Source organism: Mustela nivalis (assembly GCF_964662115.1).
Source record: "Mustela nivalis genome assembly, chromosome: 8".
Lineage (NCBI taxonomy): Eukaryota > Metazoa > Chordata > Mammalia > Carnivora > Mustelidae > Mustela > Mustela nivalis.
The window spans coordinates 11,525,953-11,551,421 of NC_139027.1; the positions used below are offsets into that span (position 1 = coordinate 11,525,953).

The 25,469-nt window shown below is 42.2% G+C and overlaps 1 protein-coding gene across 5 annotated transcripts in view; it reads right to left on the bottom strand.

Moving 5' to 3' along the window:
- Nucleotides 1–751: 751 nt before the first annotated feature.
- Nucleotides 752–25,469, bottom strand: part of CYRIA (CYFIP related Rac1 interactor A) — a 104,940-nt gene continuing 80,222 nt past the window's right edge. For 2 of the 5 annotated variants that reach the window (XM_082744162.1, XM_082744163.1), the window contains 9 exons: nt 15,907–16,028; nt 14,463–14,568; nt 12,565–12,701; nt 12,014–12,091; nt 11,724–11,840; nt 11,554–11,633; nt 9,751–9,877; nt 6,063–6,133; nt 752–4,119 (listed from right to left, as the gene is read on the bottom strand). In XM_082744162.1, the coding sequence (XP_082600288.1) occupies nt 4,056–4,119; nt 6,063–6,133; nt 9,751–9,877; nt 11,554–11,633; nt 11,724–11,840; nt 12,014–12,091; nt 12,565–12,701; nt 14,463–14,568; nt 15,907–16,028 (902 nt within the window). In that variant the 3' untranslated portion in view covers nt 752–4,055. Of the gene's footprint in view, nt 4,120–6,062; nt 6,134–9,750; nt 9,878–11,553; nt 11,634–11,723; nt 11,841–12,013; nt 12,092–12,564; nt 12,702–14,462; nt 14,569–14,988; nt 15,835–15,906; nt 16,029–25,469 lie in introns of those variants that run through there. The other 3 variants (XM_082744164.1, XM_082744165.1, XM_082744166.1) reach the window with 2 other exon arrangements.

Here is a 25,469-nt window from a genome sequence, read left to right on the forward strand (position 1 = left end):
TCCTCTTAACAATCACACATACACTCATTTTTCCCCCATGTATCTCAACATTCATTTACTTAGTGTCTTTCTCTTTCTCTCTTGGCCCCTTTTCTTCTCTCGCCTTCCAGCTTGAGTCCATTTATAATTCATCAGTGTGTCAATTTACAGAAAATTTGTCATTCCTACTCATTTTTCTTCTGAGTCCCAAATAGTCCTAATTATTGTATTTTTGTTTTTTGTATAGAAAAGGTCTCTTTTGGAGACTGTGACCCATTGATAGCACACACAATTAGGTCTCAGGTGGAAAACATAAAATGTCCAAGGATCTCTAAGCGGTTTCAATATTCAATTTTTAAAAGAATTGCTTTAGAGCTTAAGTTGCCTAAAAAATATACATATATAGAATAAGGCAATGGCTGATATTGTTGAATCCAGGGGGCTCCTACTCTCAAAAGATAGAATGTGTGGGTATTTATCAGTGTTCCTTAGCATCCTTGGGCAATTAGGTCTCATGCTTCTCTATATCAATCTACCTCTTTTTATTCTATACCTTTTTAAATAATGAAAGATATTTGCTTAAATAAATAAAATATAGCTGGTACCAAGAGCAGAACATTTTTCATATTTTATGTTGTAGGTAAAGAAAGGTGAAAGGCAGATGGTGTGATTTGCTGGTCCTCAGAGCAGTTGTTTAGCAAATACTGATGTTTAGCAAATATCCATGATCATGGGCTCATCACATGGAACATCATGTAAAATAGAGGTATAATTTTAAATATATGTACCAAACTTTAATTTTCATTTCACACTCAAAACTTCTGTACAAAAAGAGGCAAAGCAGGCAAAAAAAATTACAATGACTTTAGCAAACAACATATGACAACTTTAAAACAGGTTTGTGTATGTAACAGCCTTTATAGATGTAATGGAGAAGTTAGGTTCCAAAATGTCTTTAAGATAAAATTCCACTGTTTATTATTAATGCATAGAAAAATTTGTAGCTGGGTGGATACCAGATTGAATGAGAATTCTCTGAATTCTACTTGCACAATTGTATTCCAAGACTGGGTAGGCTTCATTTTTCTTTTGAGGAAGCACGATTCTGACTTTTTTAAAACTTAAGTGTGATGATGTATCAAAAACCTCAGTTTACCATTAATGTCTTGATATAATGATGATGACTAGAAGCAAATGATGAAGCATGAGATTAACTAACAATTAAGAGATTACCATCAAGACTTTCTTTCTGGTTGTTAATAAATTCTCCAGCCCTAATGGGCTACCACAATTCAAAACACTCATCTCCACTTGCTTTCATTAGCAGTTCTTAGTGATGCATGAAAAACTTCTGAGAATAATGTCATGGTGTCAAAATAGCAGTACATCTGAGCAATGTGATTTTCACCTGTTGTCTGCCCCCAAATAAATAGCTGAGTAATGAAAAACACTGTTTATTTGAAAACTATGAAACATCAAATATGAAATATAGTTAACATCGACATGGATACTGTGGCTAGCACTTTCCCCTAAACCACCCACGGGTCTTAAACACATGTGCATGCAGCACACACAGGAAAAAAAAAAAACCCCAACAACAAAAAAACATGATTGTTCACAGACTCCTGGTGCCTGGAGGACAGGCTGTTAAAAGAATTTGTCTCCCACAGTAGCTCAGGAGTGGATCCAAGGTTCATTACCTGTTAGTGATCACAGACATTCAATTAACTTGTCCTCCTGATCACCAGAGGCAACAGTTCTGGCCCTGGGCTTTTGAAAATCCATGTACAGATGAATCCTAGCTTTGAAACAAGGTGGCCTGGCTGTATTGGGGCAGGCCAGCAGCACCCCCCCCCCCTGTATATTTGGTCCCATTTGATAAAATCTTACTAAAAATTATAAATGTGCTCAACTGTTTCTTCTCTTTCCTCTTTCCTCTCTCCAAGACTTAAGCTCCTCACCCGATAACGGGAACAAAGGGACCCAATGATGATAAACATCGAGAGCCTCTATGATTCTTGTCTTGATGTTGCTGCCCAAAATTGCTGCCCAAAGATGACATGTGGCCGCCAAATAGAGCATTTCTTAAACTAAATAGTCAATGAATTTGACTATTTACCTTGTTGTTACCCTATTTCCCAGCTTCCTCTAAGGTATTAAGATCCCCAGATTTGAAAAGATCATGAAGGCCATCAAAGTGCATTTCTGTCCTGATGAGAAAGCCCCATATCCAAGCAGCTATATTTACTCAGCTTGAAAAGCTAAGGAAAATAGTCTTTTTTTCTCTCTCTGTTGACTGGCATTTAGATATAAACCAGAGAATCTGTTCTGCCACTTGATTGGAATTCTTGTTGCTGTTGTTGTTAAAAATAAAACAAAACAAAAGTATGTTTCCCCGTTTTGGAGAACTTGAGAGAATACCAGCTGGATCCTAAAGTCTGGAGATCAATTATGTCTGACAGCTCCTTCCTTGGGATATGGTGCACGAAACCCCGATGTACCCAGGCCCAATTTCTGGGATTATCAATCACTCGGCAACACTTTCTTTCTATCAGAAATAGGCAAGTAACAATATAAGCCTGACTGAAGGTTGACTTTAAAGTGTCCAATCTCATTCCACAGTATATATGCATAGGCCACATGGTGAAGAGGGAGAGTCAGGAGTGAGGGATCCTGGGCTCTAGTTTTACCTGGGGTCTATCCTATTTGATTTCACCCTTGTCTGGTTTCTCCACTGGAGGTTGGAATAGGAGATTTCCAAGATCCATTATAAGCTCTGATCCACATAAAGAATGACTCTAGGCCCTGTCTTATTTTCAATCATCAAGACAAGATGGCGTGATGCTTCCTGGACGGTCTTTCTTAAGGAAGCATGTAAGAGTCTGCCATTCTATTGGCTGGTTGCCTTGCAGAGATCGTCTGTTCTAACTGTCCATTTTATAGATGAAGAAAGTGATACACAAAGACCTTAAGTGAATTTCCAAAGATCACACAGTGAGTCAGTAAGGTTAGGACTAAATCCAGGTACCCGGATCAAAGTTGTACACATTGCAACAAGCTAGCTATGTGGTCAAGGAGGAGCTACCTTTTAAATAGTAGGGGACTGGAAAATGTAGGGTCTCCCTGCTCTGAATTCGCTAGTCTTCTGGAAATCAGGGAAAAACCTGAGACCTCTGTCACCACATGATCAATCTACAAAGGGCAGGGCCCATTTTAGGAGGGGGGCTGGGTTTCCAGCTCCCCACAGACACCTGGAGTGCCAGTAAAATTACCCAAAGCCGGAGGCTTGAAGTGGAGAGAGGACTGTCCTGTTGCCTGTGTCTCCTTCCTCCCAGCCTGTCCCCCACGTCCACTACAGCCACCTTCCCAGCTCATCTATGACAGCACATCTATCTATACCCACTTCTTTCAAACGAATGGATTCAAGTGCAGGTGATTTTCCTCTTGCAGAATTGAAAGGGAATGTTAGAGGAACATAAATCCAGAGATAAGGAGAATAGGTTGATAAATAAAATACGTGCAAACAAAAAAGCTGCACATGTGGTTTGCAGTCTGAGGAAAGAGGTGGGGTGGGGGGCGTGCTGAATTCCAAACACTTGAGTTGGAGTCTTCACATGCATTTTTCTTTTCTTGGATTCCTCTCTCCCTCTGTCAGGATAATGGTTGTGTTTCTTGTAGCCAAGCCGACACAGGAAATCAAATAGTTCGTGTTTCTATAAGTAAACTTCCCAGAGAGATTACACATCTAGAATTAAAACACTACCACAAACTATTGGGAATTTCGGATTGTTAGAGGGGTAGTTAAAGGACTGCAGTAGCAAAGATCAACATCGCCAAATTTTGGCTTTGGAGAAGAGGGCTTTGTTTTAGACATCAAAGGTAAGGCTCTCAAGTCAATTTATGCTCTGCTGGGTCGAGTCAGTCAAGATACAAATTAAAGTCCATATATTTCAGTGACAAGAATGAAACGGTTATGTAAATACACAAGTATTAACATCAATCTGTATTAGATTATGTAAACATGTACATCTTCTGAGGTCAGTACATAGATCCTCTTCTCTCCTCCGAGCAGAGCTCTACTGAAGCATTGCTCGAATCTGTTTGGAAGTTGATTCATCATTCAAGTGCTTGGTAGTGAACCTGGATGGAGAGAAAGCGACAGGGGTCAGCGTGTGAACAGTCCTCTGCCAAAGCTTCATGACGACTCTCAGCCCACCTTTACCTTGAGAGACACGATGGCTATGTAAAAATCAAACTTGGGCTCTTTCCTTACACAAAGAACCAGATTTCGATGCCGAGTGTATTTTCAGAAGGATTTAATATTTGATTCTTCTTCCCAGAGGAATTTTGGGATTGTGGTTATTCAACCATTAGACCTTTTATCTAATCAAATAAATACCCGGAGAAGACAGTAGCCGTCTCGTTTTCTGGGGAGAGAGACTTGGTGTGAAGGTGTGTGACATTTCAGCCGTCTCAGATCCCCTTGCTGAGTTACAAATTTCAGAATGTGGCTCCACATCCCAACGTTCCCCCAAACCTCAACGCTGATGGTTTTCTACTTTCCTGGGAATGCTTATGCTCATTGCCACCACAAGGGGGCCCGAATGCAGGTAAACACACCAAAAAAAGGAGGGGGGCAGTCCGGAAAGGGAAGGGAGGGGAGGTAACATGTCATCAAACCCTGCCAAGTCCCAGGCACTTTGTGTACGTTCTCACTTCACCCACACTAACTCTGCAGGAGAGGGTCCTGTCTCCATTTTACAGGTGAGAAAACTAAGAATCAGAGAGGAGAAATCACCCATTTCAGACCACAAATCTGCCCCTGTGTGATTTGTGAGCGATCTGTGGCTTCTGATTTGGATGCAAGTCTGTCTGCCTCCAAAGCCCTTCATCACAGACAAGACACCGCAGATACCTGCACTCGTTTGGGACTCACTGCTCAGTCGGTGCCCTGCTCTTCACGAAGCCTTGCTCGACTGAACAAAGTTGGAAAGTTAAAAAAAAAAAAAAATTCAGGCATTAACGCCTTACTGTGTATGGGAAGCCAACGTGCCATGAAATGGGCACCAATGGAGAAAAGCTTGGTTCATGCACAGAGTCTGGGAGGTTCCATCTGTTCTGAAGGACGATGACCTAGCAACTCCACAAAACAGCACTGACCTCAGTTTTATTCATTAAATGTGTGGCTGTTTCTTCCTTTACTAAATGGGGGTGACAGATCACCTCCCCCTGTGAGCTATGACGCACTCGGGAGTGGGGCACAAGACACGAGTGTTGCACACAGAAGGCTGCTGGTCCATTCCACTTGTGCTAACTGAGCCCTTCCTGCCCGCACAACAGAGAGTGCGACTCGGGGAAATCAAAGATGAATGAGACAGCGAGGACCTGAAACCTTCCAGATTGCAATCCAGCATTGGAATAATTCACATGGTAGGATGAGTCAACAAATTCCTGTCCATGTGTCATGGCTAAAAAATAAGAATGCCTTCTCTGGAGTGAATTAAGTGCGTGTATCCTTGGAAGAGAGGCCGCTGGGGCATCAGCTGTTAGCAGGGAGAAGCCGAGATGAACCACAGCGGCCAAATACTTGGGCATCAAGACAGGGTTGAGCAGGTCCCCCAGGGAGCTTTTGAATGAACACAAAGCGGATGTCTGTATCCCCACCCTCGAGACTCTAATTCGTTCGGTCAGGTTGGAGCCTGAGTGTCAGGATTTCCAAAAGCCACCCACCATTCCCAGATACAGCCAGGGGAAGGGGAAAGGAAGACTTGGGAAGCGGCTTCTGCTGAGTCTCCACTCACCACAAGATGGCACAATGTGGAATGAGGCTCCCGGCCTGTGGGGTGACCAAGACCCAGGGTTAGGCTCTAGCTCTGTCATCTGCTATGTGACTTTGGGGAAGTTATTCGATTCCCTACATCTCAGTTTCTTCTGTCTGAGAAAAATGGTGCTGACTTCAACTGGTTGTTGGCAAGAGTAAACGTGTGAAGACATGCCCGGGGTCAAGCCTGGTGCTCCAGCGCCTGATCCCTAAGAACATCTGAATTTGAAGGCGCTCCGAAGGGTCACGGGCTGAGGCTTACCTGAGGGCATTCAGCAGCCCCTCCACGCTGTCCGGGGCCTGTTCCTTTAAAACCTTTATGCAGCCTTTCATCTGCGAAGAGAAAGCACAACATTTTGTGAATAGCCTAGCAACGGTGTCTGTGGTAGGGTCCGTTCACGCTACCAATGGTCTCTAATCAGATCGCGTTGTTTCAGCCCAGAGAAATCAAAACAGAAACGACCCACAGACCTTCCTACTCCCTCAGGGAGTTGCTCCTCAGGACAGTTCTCGAAGTTGTGTATCACTTTACTGTCAAACACTTAATATTTCCCTTTCTTTATCCTTCCTTCTTTCTTTCCATCCTTCCTTCCTTCCGATAGAGCTAAAGATCATCCAAACCGGATGATGACCTCATTACCTTCAACAAGTAGAAGTAAACACCGCCTCTTTGTGCTCCTAACAGCACACGGGCATTCATCAGAGGACCTTGGAGATTTTAATGCCTGGGTTGTTTGGGCTCCCTCAGCAGCAGGGGACTGGTGAAGGACAAAGGTCAAGGATATGAGGGGCACCTGGGTAGCTCAGTCAGCTGGGCATCTGGGATGGAGCCTGGGATCGAGCCCCGCATATGGGTCCCTGCTCAGCGGAGAGCCTGCTCCTTCGTCCCCCTCTGCCTGCTGCTCTGCCCACTTGTGCTCTCTCTGTCAAATCAATAAGTAAAATCTTAAAAAAAAATACAAGCCACTTGAGGGGGGATGGCTTGGGTTTCCTCCACCCATGTTTATTTAGTACCTGCATGAACCTGGGCAAGTTTCTTAGTTTTTTGCATCCTTGGAATATAATTTAGTCATACTTTGGGGAGTATATAAAAACTAAGTTTACATGGATCACATTATATTATGCATATCCTAGAATTTTTTTTTTTGAAAAAAAATTTTTTTTTGGAAAAAAAATACTTTTCCTGCAAAAAATATAATCGCTCATTTTAAACTCAGATGTTCATGTGCTGTATTGAACCTGGGCAGACCAAGGGCTTCTTTTATGAGGGTCTCCTTCAAATACTTTCTGTGGGACTACTTCTGGTACGTAGGAAGTTTTATCTTCTGGCCTGAAAGACTCTGGTAGTTTGAAGGAGGCAGCCAGAAGCACAGCATTGAGAATCATTTGGGGGTCACAGTATAGGCTCATCAAGAAAGAATGTCATGGTCCCTCAGAGATGTCTGTCACAGGTGCAGGATAGCAGACTAAAACATGCCCAGTGTGTGCCATCCTGAGGCTGCTCCCAGCCGAGGGATCTAGAGATTTGGTCCCTTTCCCAGTAGAGTTCATGGTCTAGTGGAAGAAGAGACCCTCAAGGTTCTCCGGTAAGTGTCCATATTCTATCAGGAACACAAAGAGCCTGGCATTCTGGCACCCAAGAATGGCATCTTTTCTGTCAATGACCCAACCCTTCTGGGCCTCAGTGACTTGGCTTTGATGATTCACTCTTCCAGGAGCCTTCCTCCTCCCCTCTGTCTTGGGGAAATCCTAGCCCTTCTCCAAGATCCACCCCAAATATCACCCTCTGTCTCTTCTCTAAACAGAATAAGCTTCTCCACCATCTGGGTTTCCAGGATACGTTCTTTGTAAGTGCATGGAATGAATGACACGCATCTCAGGGCTTCACAAATAAATATTTGTGTTTTTTTCCCACAGTTGATGATACTCAAAAGATGTATAAATCCAGTGCGTGTAACTGCTGGCTTAGAAGCAGACTAGTATCTGAAAGAGCCCCTTTATGGTGTCCAAGAGCATGGCCCATCTTGAATATGTATTGTATTGGGTAAGCCTGAAACTTTCTCAGAGAAACATGCACAGTTCAGTATGAACAAGTTTTTCCTAGTGAGACCAAGGAACAAACAAGATTTCATGAAGACTCTGGGTGGTTAGATGTAACATTATATAATGATTGTGACCTCAACAGAAAGACTCAGTAAATGATCAGCAAGGACAAGCTTTTAAAAGGTTAGGGATACAAGCCATAGTTGTCCCCAGTGTATTTTGAATTGTTGACTCTTAGGTAGGTGGACAAGTGGCTCTGGTCAGTGAGAATGTCCTGTGGGTTCCAAGTGATAAACTCAATCCACATTCAAATGATGTCCATGGAGTTATTAATAGAGTTATTTACATGTGATCCACAGTATGAACATATTCAAGCCTCACAAAGAATATAGTAAAAATGTTCAATGGTATGAAAAAAAATTCTGCAAAATACTGTGATACAAATTTTAAAATAGTAATTACAGCAGGGACGTGATCTGTTATGTACACACACACTTGCATATACACAAATATCTGCATAAAAGGAAGGGAGGTACATATGCTGCCATGTTGACCATGGTCATTGCCTATGGTAAGGTTACTATAGAAGACACGTTCATTTTCTGTATTTTGAATTCTTAGGTTTTCCTAATTCTTTTATACTAAATATTTCCCCCCCCTGGCAAACAGAAAAATAATAAAGTGATATTAAAAGATAAAAAAAATTATAACGAAGACTATGAAGAACGAAGACTAGCTGTGCTAGGAAGCCAGACCTGCAAAATAAGTCGTCTAAGTTTACTGTAATTGGTAAATTTCCTTATGGTCTTCAGCCTGTGGTCCCTCTGGGCATGAAGACTTTCTGTCTGCATTGTACTAAAGTATCAGGGATGTTGTTCTGTGCAGATGAGTGAGAACAGAGTGTGCCTCCCAAACTGAGCATGGTCAGAAGGGGTTAATCCCAAAGGGGCCTTCCTATTCTGCCCCTAGAAGGCTGTATATTAATGTCTGGGGTATGCTATTGGGGTGGTGCTGCAGAAGGGAGCTAGGAGGAGATGTGCTTTATGCTATCGTCAAGTCACTTGTATACGAAAACCAGGTGTCTTCTGGTTATGTGCATTCATTCAGCAAAAACGCTATGGAGTATCTATTGAGTGTCATGCTTTATGTCAAGTACGACGTCAGGCAGTAGAGCAGACGGTGGGTGTACAGATCATGGTCTCGGCCCTGACAGACACACTTGAAGTCTGTGAGGGAATCCGAAAATCCAAAATGGTTAAGTGGTGTGGGGGCCAGAGGAGGAGAGAGGTCCTGATCACAGAGGGAGGGAAATGTGTTCCTAAGTGAGGTGACATTTGTGGATTGGCTTAAAGGAATCCACCCATCAGAAAGAAGGGGGGGTCTTCTGGGCAGGGAATGGGGCTCAAGCATCTCCCAATGACAAAAAAAGGCATGGCCATCGGAGAGAGCCACCAGTGGGGAGTGGTAGGAGAGGAAGTTGGAACGTTGCTTGAAATTTGACTATGGTGTCTTGTAATCCAGTCTCTCCCAACACTGTTTGCTTTAAGATACATAAAACATATTAATATCGATATATTTGCATGGCACATTGGGTGCAGACGGAAGGGGCAGTTTGTAACTAAGTGACTATTCACGTCTGCTCTGCTCCCCTGCCTGCTGTCAGGGTCAGTGTCTCTGAGCTCCTTGCCAGGATTGTTGACTGGATGTTTTGCTGTAAGAACATGCAAAAGACTGTACATCTTGCTGTGAGGATAGCTGCCAATCGGGGGTCTTGCCTCTTGGACAGATCCCTGTCTTCAAGTGGTGGACAGAGGAGAGAGAGAGAGAGAGAGAGAGAGAAGAAAGGTCTGTCTGGCATCATTCGTGAGAGCTCTTATTTGGAAAGCAGAGTTTGTCACTGTTCTTACATCGATCTTGGATGTCTTGCAGAAAGCTCCCACGGGGTGGACGTGGTCGTACAGAATGATAACCCCCACCATGACCCTCATGCAGAACATCAGCGTCTCGTCGCTGGTGAACCTACTCCTATATTCCCTGCAAGACAAAAGACATGGCAGCCGTGTTACTTCCTTGCCGGAGCACGTCCATTTCTGGCCACTTTAGGCTCCTCCAATCATCTCTTGAGAACAATCCTGGACCTACAACAACCAGGTTAATATGCTCTTAAAGAAGCCCATGATGATAATTCTCCTTGAATCTATCCAACCAGCAATTCAGTGGGAAAATAAGGTAAATTAGAGGGCAGTAAATTCTCTTCTCTCCTGCCCTTCAGCGGCACGGCTCATCACGCACATCACTCCCCCACCCATCAATCTTGAATATTTTATAGCAGGTCCCTCTGGCTGTCCAAGATTATCGAGAATAATGGCTTCATTATGGAGAAAAAGAATCGGGCTCATTTCTACAGAGCGGCTATCGTGCCTCCAGTCAGAGGAACTTCCTTTGTTAAGACACAGGCTGCAGATTGAATTGGATGGACAGAGATACGTAAAAGAAATTATGTACCATTCACTGGGGCTGGGAGTATTTGTGGAGCTGGAATTTTGTTCACTTACCTTGACAGGGTCCCTGATGATTCAGATCATTCAAGATAATTCTAGAGGCTTTCTTAACAACTATTTCATTATGAATTCGGCCCACAATGAAGATGATGACTATTTCTCTCTCGGAATAAATCCTAACTTGGGTATAAGTGAAATACTTGAAATGAACACCATCTTACATTTGAACAGAGTGTCACATTTCATATGGCACTTTTGACGTCTCTGGCCCTCCCCAGCCCTCTGCCGCATGGAGGACCTTACGGGAACCCCATCAGGGAAGGAAACCAAGGCCTGGGCAGGCCATCCGACCTGTCTATAGGCACAGAAGTAGCTAAAGAGATTACAGGGTATGGAGAGGTGTTCCAGGAACCCTGGCTTGTGGGTGTGGACTTCCTCATTACCACACTGCCTTATCATTAACCACCTCCGCCACTTCTAAAATCCAGCAACTAGTTTAATTAAGGATCTGCTGAGAGAGGGAGACGGAGTGAGAGGCAGAGAGGGAAGGGAGGGGAAGGGAAGGGAAGGGAAGGGAGAAAATGTGAAGGAAAGAGGGAGAGAAGTCTGATAATCCATTATCATTCTTGCAACAAGACTACCACTTGTACTCTTTTGTTCTAAATCTTCTGCCAAATCCCTTCTCCAATATACTTATAATAATAATAATAATAATAATAATAATACCCAGTCATGTAAGCCAGCCCTCCATTTGGCCCTTCCCCATCTTCTACAGCACCTTTGGTGTGAGTCCTGGTTCTGCCATCTAATAAGCTATGAGAACTTTGGGAAGTCAGCTAACCAATTTGGACCTCAGTTTCTTCAACTATACAATGGGGCTGATTACATTTATCACCCAGAGTTCCTTATAAAATTAATTCAAATAATATACCTGTTAATGTCAATATGCTGATCCAAATGTTAACACCACCACCATCACCACCATCATCATCATCATCACCATCAAGATCATCATCGACATCATCAACCACATCAAGATCAACATCATCATCATCATCACCATCAAGATCATCATCGACATCATCAACCACATCAAGATCAACATCATCAGCATCATCACCATCAACATCATCAACATCATCAACATCAAGTTAACAAGCTCTCTCCAGGCGACCTCCAGGCCTTAGACTCCACTCTGATCTCACTTACGGTGTCTCCAGCATGACTTTACAGACACTTGTCATCGTGCTGAGGCAGTCTGTCGTGTTCTCTATCGGCAGGGTTTTGTTCTGAATGGGAGACACAGAAGTGTGTTAGCCCTGCAAGCAGCTTTTCTGCGCAGCTGGGGAAAAAGCACCTCAGGGCTCAGCTTCACTTACTTCGGAGACAAAGTGCATGGTGGCATTGCTAAGGGTTTTCAGCATTGGTGTGGCTTCTGCATAGAAGAGGGACATTCGATTGGCCATCTCATTATTGACTTCATTCTCAATGTCTAGCTGATGAAAATAAGAACAAGCAACTGATAAAGACAGGGTCGACAATCCCCAAACAGTCTCCGCTGGAAGGGAAATCAGAGACAGGGTTGTCTTTTCCTTGGGCCCTGCCTGAGGCAGCAGCCAAAGGACAGTGTGGGGAGTGGGTGCACAGACCAGGAGACCCAGGAGCTCACATGCATGTTGTTGATGCGGTTGCGACTTATCGTCCTTCTGTAGTAGCTGAAGTCATTCTGAATGGCTGGGTTCCTCATCTGAAATTCAGAAGAGAGCAAAGAAAGTCATCTCTCTGTGTCACAGAGAGGACAGGCATTAGGGGCCCAGACACTAGACTTGGGAAAGACACCAGGACATCTCTTGATTATACAACAATCAAAGCAACTTCTACTTAAAAATGAATACCCAGCGCCTCGCTGTTTTAATACAGGCCCTGCTTTTCCTGTCTGCTAGATCTCAAGGAAAGAATACTTGTTCTCAATCAGGATACAGATACTTTGAAAAGGTCTCCTCTTCTTGTATTTGGTGGATTTTGAATTTACACACACAAACTGCGATTCTAAGTCATGTGGACTATAGGAATGCAAATTCTCACCATGTTTGATGTCTCTGTAGGGAGGGAGCTACATCCTACTCATCTATCCCCCGCCCCATGGCATTAGCAGAGTGCTGACACACAGTAGGCCCTCAGGACAAGTTTGTTAAACTGTCTTAACGTGTGTGGTCTAACCTTCAGCTCATCAAATCGCAGGGTAAAATGAAGAATTTCTGCAAACTCCTTCGCCAGGGCCTGCTCGCGTTCCAGGTGCTGGGTTGGTGTGTAGGGTGGACAGGTCAGAGACTCTAACAAACTCTGAAGAGCTTTCTCTGAAAGGCAAAGTGATAAATATATATCTGAGGTGGCCCACAGAGATCCTTCTAGAAGCACAGTTCTTAGGCCCCATTGACATTCTCAGAGACAACCTTCTTGGATCTTTCTTTCCTATGTATTTTCCCACAGCTGTGTACAGTAGGACATGTGCAGAAAGGAGAAGGAGGCCATCAGGCCTAAGCAGGTGGCCCCCCACCTGTGGAAGACCCCCCAGGGCCACACAGTTTCCCCCGTGTCTCTCAGAGCTCAGCAACTCTCAATGTTCCATAGTGCTGACTCCTACCACTGTTTGGTACCAGACATGTTTTTGGTTCCTGTGCTCAAGAATGTGCAGTGCTTTTCTGCCAAGCCATTGCCATATTCAACCTCTATTACTGTCCTTGAAATAGTCTCATTACTCCCTCTTGTCTATTCCTAAACATTCCCTCCTATTTTCCCTTCACCATATTTCTAATAATACCGACTCACTTAGCCAATCCTCTATAGCAGGGGTTGGCAAACAATGGCGCACAGGCCAAACATGGCTCACAGTCAACTGTTACAAATAAAGTTTTATTAACACATAGCCCCACTTTATTTCCATTCCTTAATGTACTGACTGTGGCTACTAATGTGCTACATTAGTTGTGAGAGTTGGGTAGCTGCAACCAAGACAGCGTGGCCCATAAGCCTAAAATATTTATAATCTGCTTTTTACAGATAAGTTTGATGGCTCCTGATCTGCAGTCCTGAATTGTCTTTCATAGCATCTTTACAAGAACATCTCTTCCCTTTTTCATTTATGGGGACGTACTGCCTTCTGAGGTAGCCCTGACAGGGTGGGTCTTTGTCCTGTTAAAAATTTGGCTCTTTAGAATTTCAGTTCAGTGGATCTAGATATATACTTTGGTCTGCTCTGACAGGTGGGTCTTTGTCCTGTTCAAAATCTGGCTCGTTAGAATTTCAGTTCAGTGGGTCTAGATATATACTTTGAAGAAACAGAGAGGGAGGAAACAAGAAGACACTGACCAAGAGTCTCCAGAAGCTCTCTTTTCTTGAAAGACTCTTTTAGTTCATTCAACCATTCCCTTTGCGTCTTCATTTCAAGTTCTCTCAATACTATTATTTCCCCAAAGTATTTCAATTTCTCTGTTTAACTCTTAAAATGTGATATTCACTTACAGCAAAAGTAAACATGACTATCCCTTTCCTCGTTCAAGCTGTATTAAATAATGAAACCACAGACAGCTTAATTCTTGGGGGTGTGGTTAGATCATTCAGGTGGTCACGTCGAGACTATTGTTAACCACACCTAACTTAGCTCTTGCTTCTGCAAAGCCATCCTGTACCTGTACATGTTGTTTTTAAAGCTTAAGGGCAGAATATTGTCTGTTTTCCCCATATTTTACTATATTAAATTTATCACAAGACTCCAGCAAATCAAGTTTTGGGGATTAGCAGGTAACTTGTTTGTTTCAACTTCTCTGCCATTTAGGAATGTGATCAGCCTATAACAAAACTGTTAGCTGAGAACAAGACCAGAGGACATCCAACAGCAGAGATATGCTCAATGTGCACGTAACTGCAGGGTAAGGATCTCTGAGCTGATTTAAGGAAATGAAAATGACAGGTGTTTCTGTCCATGGATGGCCTCTCCTAAGACACTGGGGACGGATGTGGGCCACTCCCCCACTCACTGAGCTCGCTCTTCCTGCTCCCTAAGCAAACTCCATAACAAAACCTCACACGCGGGATGCAACCTATAAACACATACTTACCTAGCCTTATGGAAAATTCATAAAATCTCTTTAGCCTCACAACCAGAGGACATACTGCATTCCAAGCCTTTTCTTGAAGCTGAATGTCATTGGGATTCTGAATCGCCTACAAAAACATGATAAAATTGTCTGTTTAAAAAGCGGGAATAAGCTCCACATCAAAATGGTGTAAGATTGAGAAGGGATTTTAGTTTAAGAAAGTACAATGCCTGATGCACTTCACTATTATGCTAGTAAACTGACATCAGTTTCACCGACTGTCCTGCAAGATGTTCAATTAGAATGGAGATCTTAGCCCTTAAACATAATGCAAATGACCCTACAATTAGATCCTGTGTCATCTTACTTGTTTCTCTGATTTTCAATGCAAAAAAAATGGCAAATCTAATTGGAAACCATTCAGCTTTCCTCCCTCACATGTTGATTTTACTAAAGTAAAGCCAGTGCTCATTAAGAAGTGCGGATCCTGTAGACATCTTCCTTTCTCTATAATATGCATTACGTGCCTTCCGTTCTGGGATGTTACCTAAAGTATCTAAATTAATGGCGACCCCTAAGTAGAAAGACGACCACTTAAGAGGCTGTCACGTTCTTAGAAATGCTGTTTTGTCTGAGTTTCAGCAGCTCATGGATTATGCCAGTGGGATTTTTCCCAGAAAGACGAAAGCGGCAGCAGTAGCGTGTGTGTACGTGCGCGTACGTGTGAGTAGGTGTACGTGTACGTGCGCATGCGTGCGTGTAGGTGTGCGCATGTGCGCGCATGCGTGTAGGGGTTGATACGGCCACGAAATTGATTTCAAATAGAAGGAGTGTGAAGTTTTTTGCCTTTAAGGCATAACCGAGTCTTAAATGCCACATTGACAACCTCCTTTGTTGTTTGGGTGGTTGTTTTTTCAGGGATTTCTTTTTTACAGCTCAAAGTCATTTCAAGATGACAGGCCTGTAGGCTACTTGAAGCGACCTTGCTTACAAGGAGCCTGCCCTTTGTGATACTGTGGGACCTGCTAAAATTATTACAAATGCTGAGAAATTCGTGCAAATCCAGACCTCATGACTTATCGTTCTTCTTCTTTTCTTTCTTTTCTCGTGACTTCTATTTCAACTTTTGTACAGAGACCGTGCATGTATGTTTCCCTTACCCGAGGTTGTATGCGGACCAACCAGTGTCTAAGCGTCAGTCCTGCGCTACCGCACGGATGGCTGAGAAGAGAACGGCTAATTTTTACACGGTCTACGGCGCCGTGTGCTCAGATGAATGTACCAGAGTAAAAGGGACCATTCATACTTTGTGAGAACCACATTACCCTCCTTGTTCTTCCTAGTACACTAGGAAATACTAGGGTTATTGCTTAATCTTGCTGGGTGTGTGTGCGTGTGTGTGTGTGTGGGGGGGTTTCCCTTCTCGTCCAAGGGTGTTGTCCGCCCAGTGTTATCATTGGCATACATCTCGGATCTCTGGCCCCGCGCCCTTGTAAGCCTGCAGGTCTGCGAGGATGCTCTCCGAATCCTGGAGGACCGCGCTGATCTGGTTCCAGATTTCCCTCTCTCCTTCTGTGGGCTGGGCATCTGAGCAGAAGGGAAACCAAAAGACACAGAGAGCTGATGTTTACAAACAGCTTGGAATGAAGATCAGCATTCAGCTCTACTTGCTACAGAGTCCTGTTTGATTCCTGCAGGTTTGGTCTTTATGTTTTAAGGTAATAAGCTGCTAGGAAAGGAAACTAACACAACTTCTGCCCATGACTCAGTTCAAAACAGTCATCTGACTCTGTACATGTTACACGGAGCACACTGGAATCACTGAGAGCACTTTATTTATTTGTGTAGAACATACTTTTTGCACTCCAGTTATGTGCCAAGTGATTAACTGGGTGATGGAAGGAATCGATGTTGTGTTCTGGGGACCATGTTTAATAGGAGAAGCTACTGAATAGATCTGTTATGACTAAAAATCTGTGAATCTGAGTGTAGGTGAGAAAAACACTCCCCCCCATTACCATAGAAACTAATAAGCTTAAGATATTAGATAATCCTTCAGAGCCATGACAGAGATGTATCTTTCTGGAACACAAAGACAGGGAGAAAGCATTGAGATTTATAATTGAATGTAAACTAAAGAAGTACATGAGGTTCATTTGATTTATTTATTTGCTTGTTTATTTCCAGTAAGCTCTACACCCAATGTGGGGGCTTGAACTGATGACCCAAACATCAGGACTTGCACGCTCTACTGACTGTGCCAGCTAGGCACCCCCAACAGGAGGTTCATTTTAAAGATACTTATACTATTCAACTTTGATCTTGATTATAAACAATTACCACAAGAGTAAGTGACACATTCAGGTTTACATAAATAAAGAACATATTCTAACAGCCATAGAAGCCTCCTCTAGGCTCTGAATTCCAACTTTTACACTGCATTCCTGTAGCCAATATATATTCTTGTCCCTACGAGTATTTTGTGGAAGCTGGTGAGTGATAAAGATTGGGTTTTATCTCCGAATACTTACAAAATAGGTTACTTTCCGGGCTATTAGGGAATTAATTTCCATCCCAAACAAAGGTACTGCTAATGGAGAAAGGGGATAGATGCCACCTCCTAAAAATTCATTTTAAAAATCCAAGTCCTAAGGTAGTGAATTCTCTCAGCAGACCCTACTCATGAAAAGGGAGCTAGAGTTATGTCAGGTAAAACATTCATGAGAACATTATTAGGAACATGACCGAGACCCACCGTGTTATGGTACGGAACCTAGCCTGGGAGGAGAGATTACTCCTTTATCCTCGTCTATCCTCCCACTGTTTCTAGAATATTCTCAGGTATAGTGTTACACACAATATCAATCACTTTAGAGCCTATCCTTTCCTGTTTCCGAAACTTTCCCCAGAGTGATATGGGTGTCTTAAACAGAAACCTTTAAAACTTAGTAAGTTAGGAAGTCTGTAACTGAGGACAACATTTTAGTGAACAGAAATCCAGGGAAATTTCTGAGAAAGAAGAAAGTCTGGGAAGAGAACGTGTGACAAAAATGCAACACGAAGGTATTAGAAAACAAAGAAAAAGGAAAAGCTCATTTCCTCATATCCTTTTTCCCTTCTGATGAATGCACTGAAAAAATCACAAGCTAAAAAAGCCAATTTCCTAGGGAGAAATTTGAAAAGGAGGAAAAGAAAAATAGGCTGTAACCAAGATTCTGGGAGGCAAGCCTCCTTGAATGTAATTATAAAATAGTATGAAAAGAAGAAGACACTTTGGGACCAGGAAAGGGAGACTTCTGATCTTGGCCATCACCAGGGTTCCATCTGAGCGAGTCCCCACTTGGTGAAACTTTAGACAAAACAGAATTAAAGTGGCTGGAAGACGTGGGCCAGACAAACACAAAAACCTGTTCTTCTAGTGATTAACACTAAAGGAGAAAACTTTCAGTCAGTTTTTAAAAGCAGAAGCCCATTCTTAAGTGCTTCAAAAAGAAGACCATCTCCAATAGAGTGGCCTGAACGTGGTATTGGCAAACTTTGCTCTCTATCCCAGGAGAGGTGACACCTTCTGCTATGACTTAGCTCCAACTGTGATGTGACCAAAGGAGCTGGATGAGTGGCATGGGGTGGTGTCACTTCTCTCAGGGTGGCAGAGTTGGGGCTGTGGGGAAGCCCCTCCATCGTAGGGTGACCCTCTCGCAGCACTGCAATGGTCTGTGAAACAGGACCCCTCAGTCCCAGCCTTCCTCTCTGGGAAAATGTTTCTTTTGGCAAATATCCTGGTGTCTTATTAAAAGCGTTTTTCTTATAGCCCCACTTCACAGGGGTGGGGTGGGATTGGAGAAACCCAATCCATCTTTCCTTCTTCATCCCAACTTAGAAATGTGTTGCTCATTTTCTTCCATAATTTGTTAGTCTTCTTGGATGTTCTATTTTTTTTTTCTTCCGCTCTCATGGAGGTGAAATCACTTCTTCATCCAGCTAATGAGTAAGCCCTTGGGGCTGGCAGCATGGCCCTTGCATTCTGAGGACTCAAGTCACAAGTAGGGTCAACTTCTAAGGTGAAGAGTGCTGACTGGGAGAAGCTCTAATCTATTTGCTTTTTTTTCCCCCCACAAATAGAAAAAAGACTGTGTAACCCTAATTTGGCATAGGCTCATGTCCCTATGGAAGTTCGTGATTCATCCTACTCTGATTCCCCCAAGCCATGTGATCAGACAGCCCAGGCTAATTAATAAGAATCTGACCCATGAGGCTGCAGGACTCTGGCTTTATTTGTTTCATGTGTCTTAAATCTCCAGGGCCTGGCATATAGTATATGCTCAAGAAAGAGTTGCTGAATAAAATACCTGAATGAATGATTTATTTCTCACACTACATCTTATGATTTTTCTGCTTGTGTTTGAATTGGAAGGTTTTTGGAGACACGGTCTATATTTTATCCTCATTGCCTCCATATGTACTACCTATTGGAGACACTCAATAAATATGTCAGGACTCAATGAACATATGAGGACACTGACCAGGTGGTAGAGGAGGTGGGCGTTTGGAGGCAGTGAAAGAAACAAAAGTCCTATTACGTCTGGATCCTCTCCTCTGCCTCTTCTTCCAACTGGTCTCTATACTGGTAACCTCTTTTCACTGTTATTGTTTTTCTATATGTATATTCATCTACAACCAAATTGGCTATTCATCCTTTCATTAACACTTGTGTTTTTAAATCATCCATCATTCATCTACAACTTCAATATCTCTTCAGTAGGGTCAATACACTGTTAGGATATTTGTTGAGTGAAAAACTGTGCCTATGTTGACTATCCCAACCCTAAGGCTGCTACCATTTGCTTTCTGGAATATCCCTTTGAGAGGATTTGGGGTCCTTACGTCTGGTTCTCTCTGTATTCAGATTCAGTAGGTAGCCATGTTTTAAAAATGTATTGTGTCTTCAGATGTCAAAGAGAAACATCTTAAAAAATGAGTGATTGAAAAGGTACGCTGATATCTAACCTATCAGTGACCTTCTAAAGCGCCTGCAGAGTGAACAGGAAATCAGATTTATGGGTTTTGTTTTCCTACTTTTAACACAAAGATTGACCCTTACTCAAAGGTGCGCACACATACACATGCCCACCAGTAATATTACTGATGGACACCAGTCCTTATTTTCAGTTGTAGCCAGTGAATCCCTCAGTGATGTTTCTTCTAAGAATCACATTCCAAAATTCTAATCATTGTCCATTATTCCATCTCCATCGAGAAGAACGGTTATACCAAGCCAGACTGTTCTTATCTAACAATGAAGCTGTTAAAAAAAAAAAAAAAAAAAAAAAACAAACCAAAAACCCACCCTGGGATTTACACACGCAATTTCAGAAACCAATCCTCTGAGGAGCCCCGGAACAGGCCTATCCAGGCCATTCCCCAGGCAATGATTAAAACCTCTGTTCTGGACTTGCTATTGCACAAAGTATGAAAATGTATCATCTGCACTGTGGCCTTGAATACATTGTTAAGAACTTTCTGAATTCCAAGTGCCTAGAACTTTTAATGAAAAAATAACCCTCTTATCAATGAAGATATTGAGGCGGTATTCATTTTGTTTACAGGGGGTCTATTTACCCTCCTTTGGCTCAATTTGCTTGCGACTGTGGATATGAACTGTCAGGATTCTGGTGTCACCAGGTCAGTTGGAGGCTTTGCTGTGGAGGCCTGTGATGTTTACTGAAAGCAGAATGCCTCACATTCCTCGGGGAGGATGGAGAGGAAGGTGGCCCAGTGTTTTTGTTTGTCAGGAAGGAACATCTTTGGTGAACATACCCCGGGGCATGGCAGCAGGGCTCAAACCAGAGCAGGGCTGTCAAATCAAAGGGTTCTTATCTTTATAAATCAGTCAAGGACATCCTCTGTCTTCACAAGCATGGGGGAACATGCATGCCTTCTCCTCACAACCGACTCAGAACTGTATTGGAAAATCTGACAGAATCAAACAAATTAACAGAAGATAATGTGAGCAGAGGACACCATTTATGTGGAGATGTCTTTGGCTTTGAAGGAAGCTGTGGCCTTTCATCCGTAGGAGATGCTTCTCTCCCTGTACCCAGCGGGGTTTAGAAACCCTGAAGACAGTTGCAGCAAAGGGATTTGCCACAGCTGTAAATTAAGCCTCTTGCTCTTCTCCCCCACCACTTCCTTCCCCCTCTGCCCCTTCCCCCTTTAGGATAGATTAAGAAACATAACCAATTATCTATGATTAACATTTGGGGATATAAAGTGGTGATGATTTATAGCAGAATACCAGCTGCTTGAAGCAACCACATAAAATTGCAAAGGTCCATTGGAAAATGTTCAGTGTGACTGGGCTGACATATTTATTTGCACAGGAACATTAGTCATCCCTTTCCTATGGAAGAGTGAATGAGGGCCTGCAAAAAGCAGGGAGGGAGGACTGAGGATGCTGGAAGGCTCATTTTTTCAACCCCAGGCAGTGGGATCCCTGTGACATCACAGGAAGAGGAGGGAACTTCAAGGATGCAGAGTTTTGAGACTGGGTCCTACTGCCCCCCTGCCACTCAATGAATATGAGACTTCAAGGCCCCCTCCAGTCATCTCTCAGGCTCTCAGATTACTTCATGGCAGAGGGAGGGACACGCACAAGAACCCTGTCCCCTCCCTGTACAGTCTTGTAGGGACCATGGCCTGGAGGCTCCTAATGGGATGTTGATGTCGATCAAAAGCACTTAAAAAGAGAGTGCTGGAAATTTAACCAATCACCGGACTGAATCTCTCTATTGGCATACATTAATTGCCTCGCAGATCTGTTCTGTTGCTTTTTGCTTGTTTGTTTTTTTTGTAAAGTGACCAGAAAACAGCTTTTATTTCCCCTCTCCTCTCCCAAGATTATCTAGCCGTCTCTGAAGAACCTTAGTGGAAGTGAGGGTACCAGGGAAGGGCGGGGTGAAAGAAAAGCTCAGTAGTTTCACTATATTATACACCTAAAACTGACATAACATTGTATGCAAACTATACTGGGATTAAAATTTAAAACTTAATAAAAAAAAAAAAAAAAAAAGAAGAAGGACGCTCAGCAGTGCAGGAGGTAGCCTGCTCTACCAAGATCATCCCAGGCAAAGGTTTCATCTGACACTCCTCCTCGTTTCAAGAGGTAGGAGACTGTCATCCTAATAGGTCACAATATCCAGAGCCTTTCTGTGAATATAATATGTGGCTTGGAGGCTTTAGAATTTCCTTCCAAACTAGCCCCCACCCCTGCCCCCTGACCACTCTTACTGTTCTTGGTATTCCTATCATGCTCACAGGTGGATTTGTCTAATAAGAAGATCATTTCTCAGTTCCTATCTGCCAAGAAACATTTCTTGCTCCCAGCCCTAGAAGCTATACTTTCTCTCCTGGCTAGCCTGCCCCTCGCTCTCCCTTCTCTTGTAGGCTTCTGCACTGTTTGTCCTATTGTCTGTTCAATGTGCTTGTGACTCTCCCCAGTAGAGTTCTGTAATCCCTGAAGAAGAGGACATGGTTCTCCTAATGCCCCCCGTATTGATGTGCTCTATGTCATCTCCATGCCTCTCTGCCCCCATTCCTTTGTTCCTGCTTGATGCTACAATGCAGCGGAAGCCCTGCATATAATTACTGAATTAGCATCAGTACAAAAAAGCAAAATTCCTAAGCAGATACTTCATGTCCAGCTCTGTGCCATCCAAGGCCCCTCTGCAGGGAAGTTCTTCATGCGAAAGTGAAATGATACCAAAGACATCTAGTTTTGTAAGAAGGAATGGGCAACACCAGAGCCAGCCACTGTGTCCGTAAATAGAAAAGATCTATTTAAATTGCACACACACACACACACACACACACACATACATTGAGAGTTTAAAGGAAAGGAAAAGGCCACCACACACTGCACTAGGGAGTTTCTAGCAGATATGAAAGCAAAACAGAAAAGAGCACAAGGGTGAAGGGATCTGTGACAAGAGTCCTGAATTCTTCATGAAATGAAGACTACAGTGGAAGATTGATTCTAATAAGTCAAAGATGTATCTTGCAACAAGCATGGAGGGGCAGAACTAAGAAGCCAACAGAAAAGATCAAAGAGAATACCAAAATTATTCTATTTAATCAAAAGGCATAAAGATATTAAGAGAGAAAAATACAACAAGTAGAAATCAGTATAAAAATAGGCTCAGATACAAACATTAATTGAATATAAATGGGCTAATGACTCCAATTAAAAGGTAGATATTATCAGCTTGGATGGAAGAGTTGGGGCCAACTACATACAGTTTATAAGAATTACGTTGTAAAGATAAAAACACAGGATGCGGAAACATATGTCATACAAACAGCAAGCATAAAAATCTGGTATGATCAAACCATAAAATTCTTAATGATACACTTAACAAAATATTATGCAAGACCTCTAAAAATTATACAACATTGCTAAGTGAAATCAAAAAATATCTAAACAAATGGAAAAATATAGTATACCCATAAGTAAGCAGAATCAATATTGTTAGATGTCAATTCTCCTCAAACTGATCATCAGATTTTATATCATTATAATCAATATCCCAGCAAGGTGATTTTGTAGCAATTGAAGGCTGATTATAAAACTTACTTAGACAAGTAAAGAAACTGGAGTAGTCGAGACAATCTTGAAAAAGAACAACAGATTTGAAGGACTTACTCTTCTTGCCTTTAAGATTTGTTATTTGTTACAGTTTGGTAATCCTTGGTCAAAAGACTCAAGAAATCCATGGGGGAGAATGGAAGGCCCAAACAGATCACAGGGAGCTGATTTCTGATAATGGCACTCAAGCAATCTACCTGTGCTAGAACAAGTTGATAATGCATGAAAAAATAAACCCAACACCTTGCTCATAAAATAAAAATTAGTTCAGTATTGGTCACTGGCCTGATGTAATGATTAAATTTCTAGAACTTCCAGAAGGAAACATCAGAATGTCTTTAGGACCTTAGAATGGGCCATGATTGCTTATAGAGGAGATAGCATGCACTTAGCACAGAAGAAAAGCAGTCATAAATCACACTTCATCAAAATTTAAAAGTTCTGTTCATGCAAAAATAAGAAAAAAAGAGGCAAAGCTCTGAGTGAGTAAAAACATTTGCAAGCTATTATCTCACAAATGACAGGTATCCAGAACACACTAGCTCCTACAACTTAGTAATACAATGAAAAACAACCAAACTCAAAATGGATAAAAGATAAATATATTCTAAAAATGCCAAGTGAATATTCAATAAGCACATGCAACAGTGTCCAACAGTCTGAGTTATGATGGAAATGCAAATTAAGCCACAAGGAAAAATCATCCCACAGTCACTAGAACAGCTGAAAGGGAAAAGATCGACAATGCTAAGTTTTGGAGAAGACATGTTACACCTGAGCACTCTAGACTTCTGGTAAAAATGGAAAATAGTACATCCCATTTGGGAAATAATTTGACAGTTTCTTGAAAAGCTGCATATAACTACTCAACAAGTCTATCTTCCATATGTACACGAGAGAAAAGATGCATGCAGATATTCTACAAGAATGTTCACAGCATGTTACTCCTAGTAGCAAAAAACTGGAAGTTGCCCAAGGTGATCATCAACAGGAGAAGGGATGCAAAACTGTCTCGCAATAAGAGTATTTAGCAGAAAAGGGAGAAAACTCTGATACATGTAATAACATGGTTAGATCCAAAAAACATTTTGTTAAATCAGAAAAAGGTACCAAAAAAGCATACACTGTATAACTCCATTTTATGAAGTTCAAGACTTTAAAGATTAGCGAAATCTATCTTAGAGATACAAATCAGATCTGATCAGTAGTAGTTTCTGGGTGTTGGTTAAGGGCAGGGGACTGACAGAGAAGAGGCATGCTGGAACTCTTTGGAGTGAAATATTCTGTCTTGTCAGAGAGTATGGCATTGGTCAAAATTGACTATATTTCAGCCTGTCTAATTCAGCACATGTAAATTATGCCTCAATAAAAATAAATTTTAAAAAATGGAAAAGTCAGGAAAAGAAGAAAAATTATCTATTTTGAGTAGATGGAATGGCTTCTTCCCTTCCAGCAGCAAGAAATCGGATTTTCTAAAAGAAGCATTTTTTTTTCAGTAGCAGCTTTATTGTGATACAGTTCACATGCCACACAATTCAACGATCCCAAGTGTTCAATGATGTAGTATATTGCCATTGTACAATCATCACCATCACCAATTTTAAAACATTCTTTTATCCCTCAAAAAATTTGTACCCATTAGCTATTGCTCCCCATTTCTTCCTAGCACCCCTAGACCCAGACCATCACTAATGAACTTTTTATCTCTGTAGATCTGCCTAATCTAGACATTCCCCATAAATAGGATTATACAATATGTACTCTTTTGTGATTGGCTTTTTTTTTTCACTTAGCAGAATGATTTCAAGGTATCCCTCCATCAGTATTTTATTTTCTATCACTCCGTAATGTTCAAGTGAATGGCTGTTCTATTATGTGTCCATTCATGACTTGATGGGCATTTGGGTGGTTCCCATGTTGGCTATTATGAATAATGCTACTGTGAAAATTGATGTCCGAGTTTATGTGTGGACCTATGTCTTCATTTCTCTTGGGAAGTACCTAGGAGCGGAATCATTGGGTCATAGGGTGACTTTATGTTTCACATTTGAGGAACTGCCAAACTATTTCCAAAGCATCTGCACCATTTTACATTCCTACAGACAGTGTAAGGGAGTTCCAATGTCTTTGCATCCTCACCAATACGTTTTATTATAATTTTTTTGTGTGCGAAGTGCTCTCTTGTGGTGGTTTTGCTTTGCATTTCCCTCTTGACTAATGACAATGAATGTTTTTTCCTGTGCTAAGAGGATTTTTGTTCATCTTTGGAGATGTATCTACTCAGATCCCAAAGGAATATTTTGATAGATGCAGTTGTTTGGTGAGACAGAGTGTCCTCGAAGCAAGGTAACCTTGCATACATTGTCACCTACTGGGACTTGTGCCTG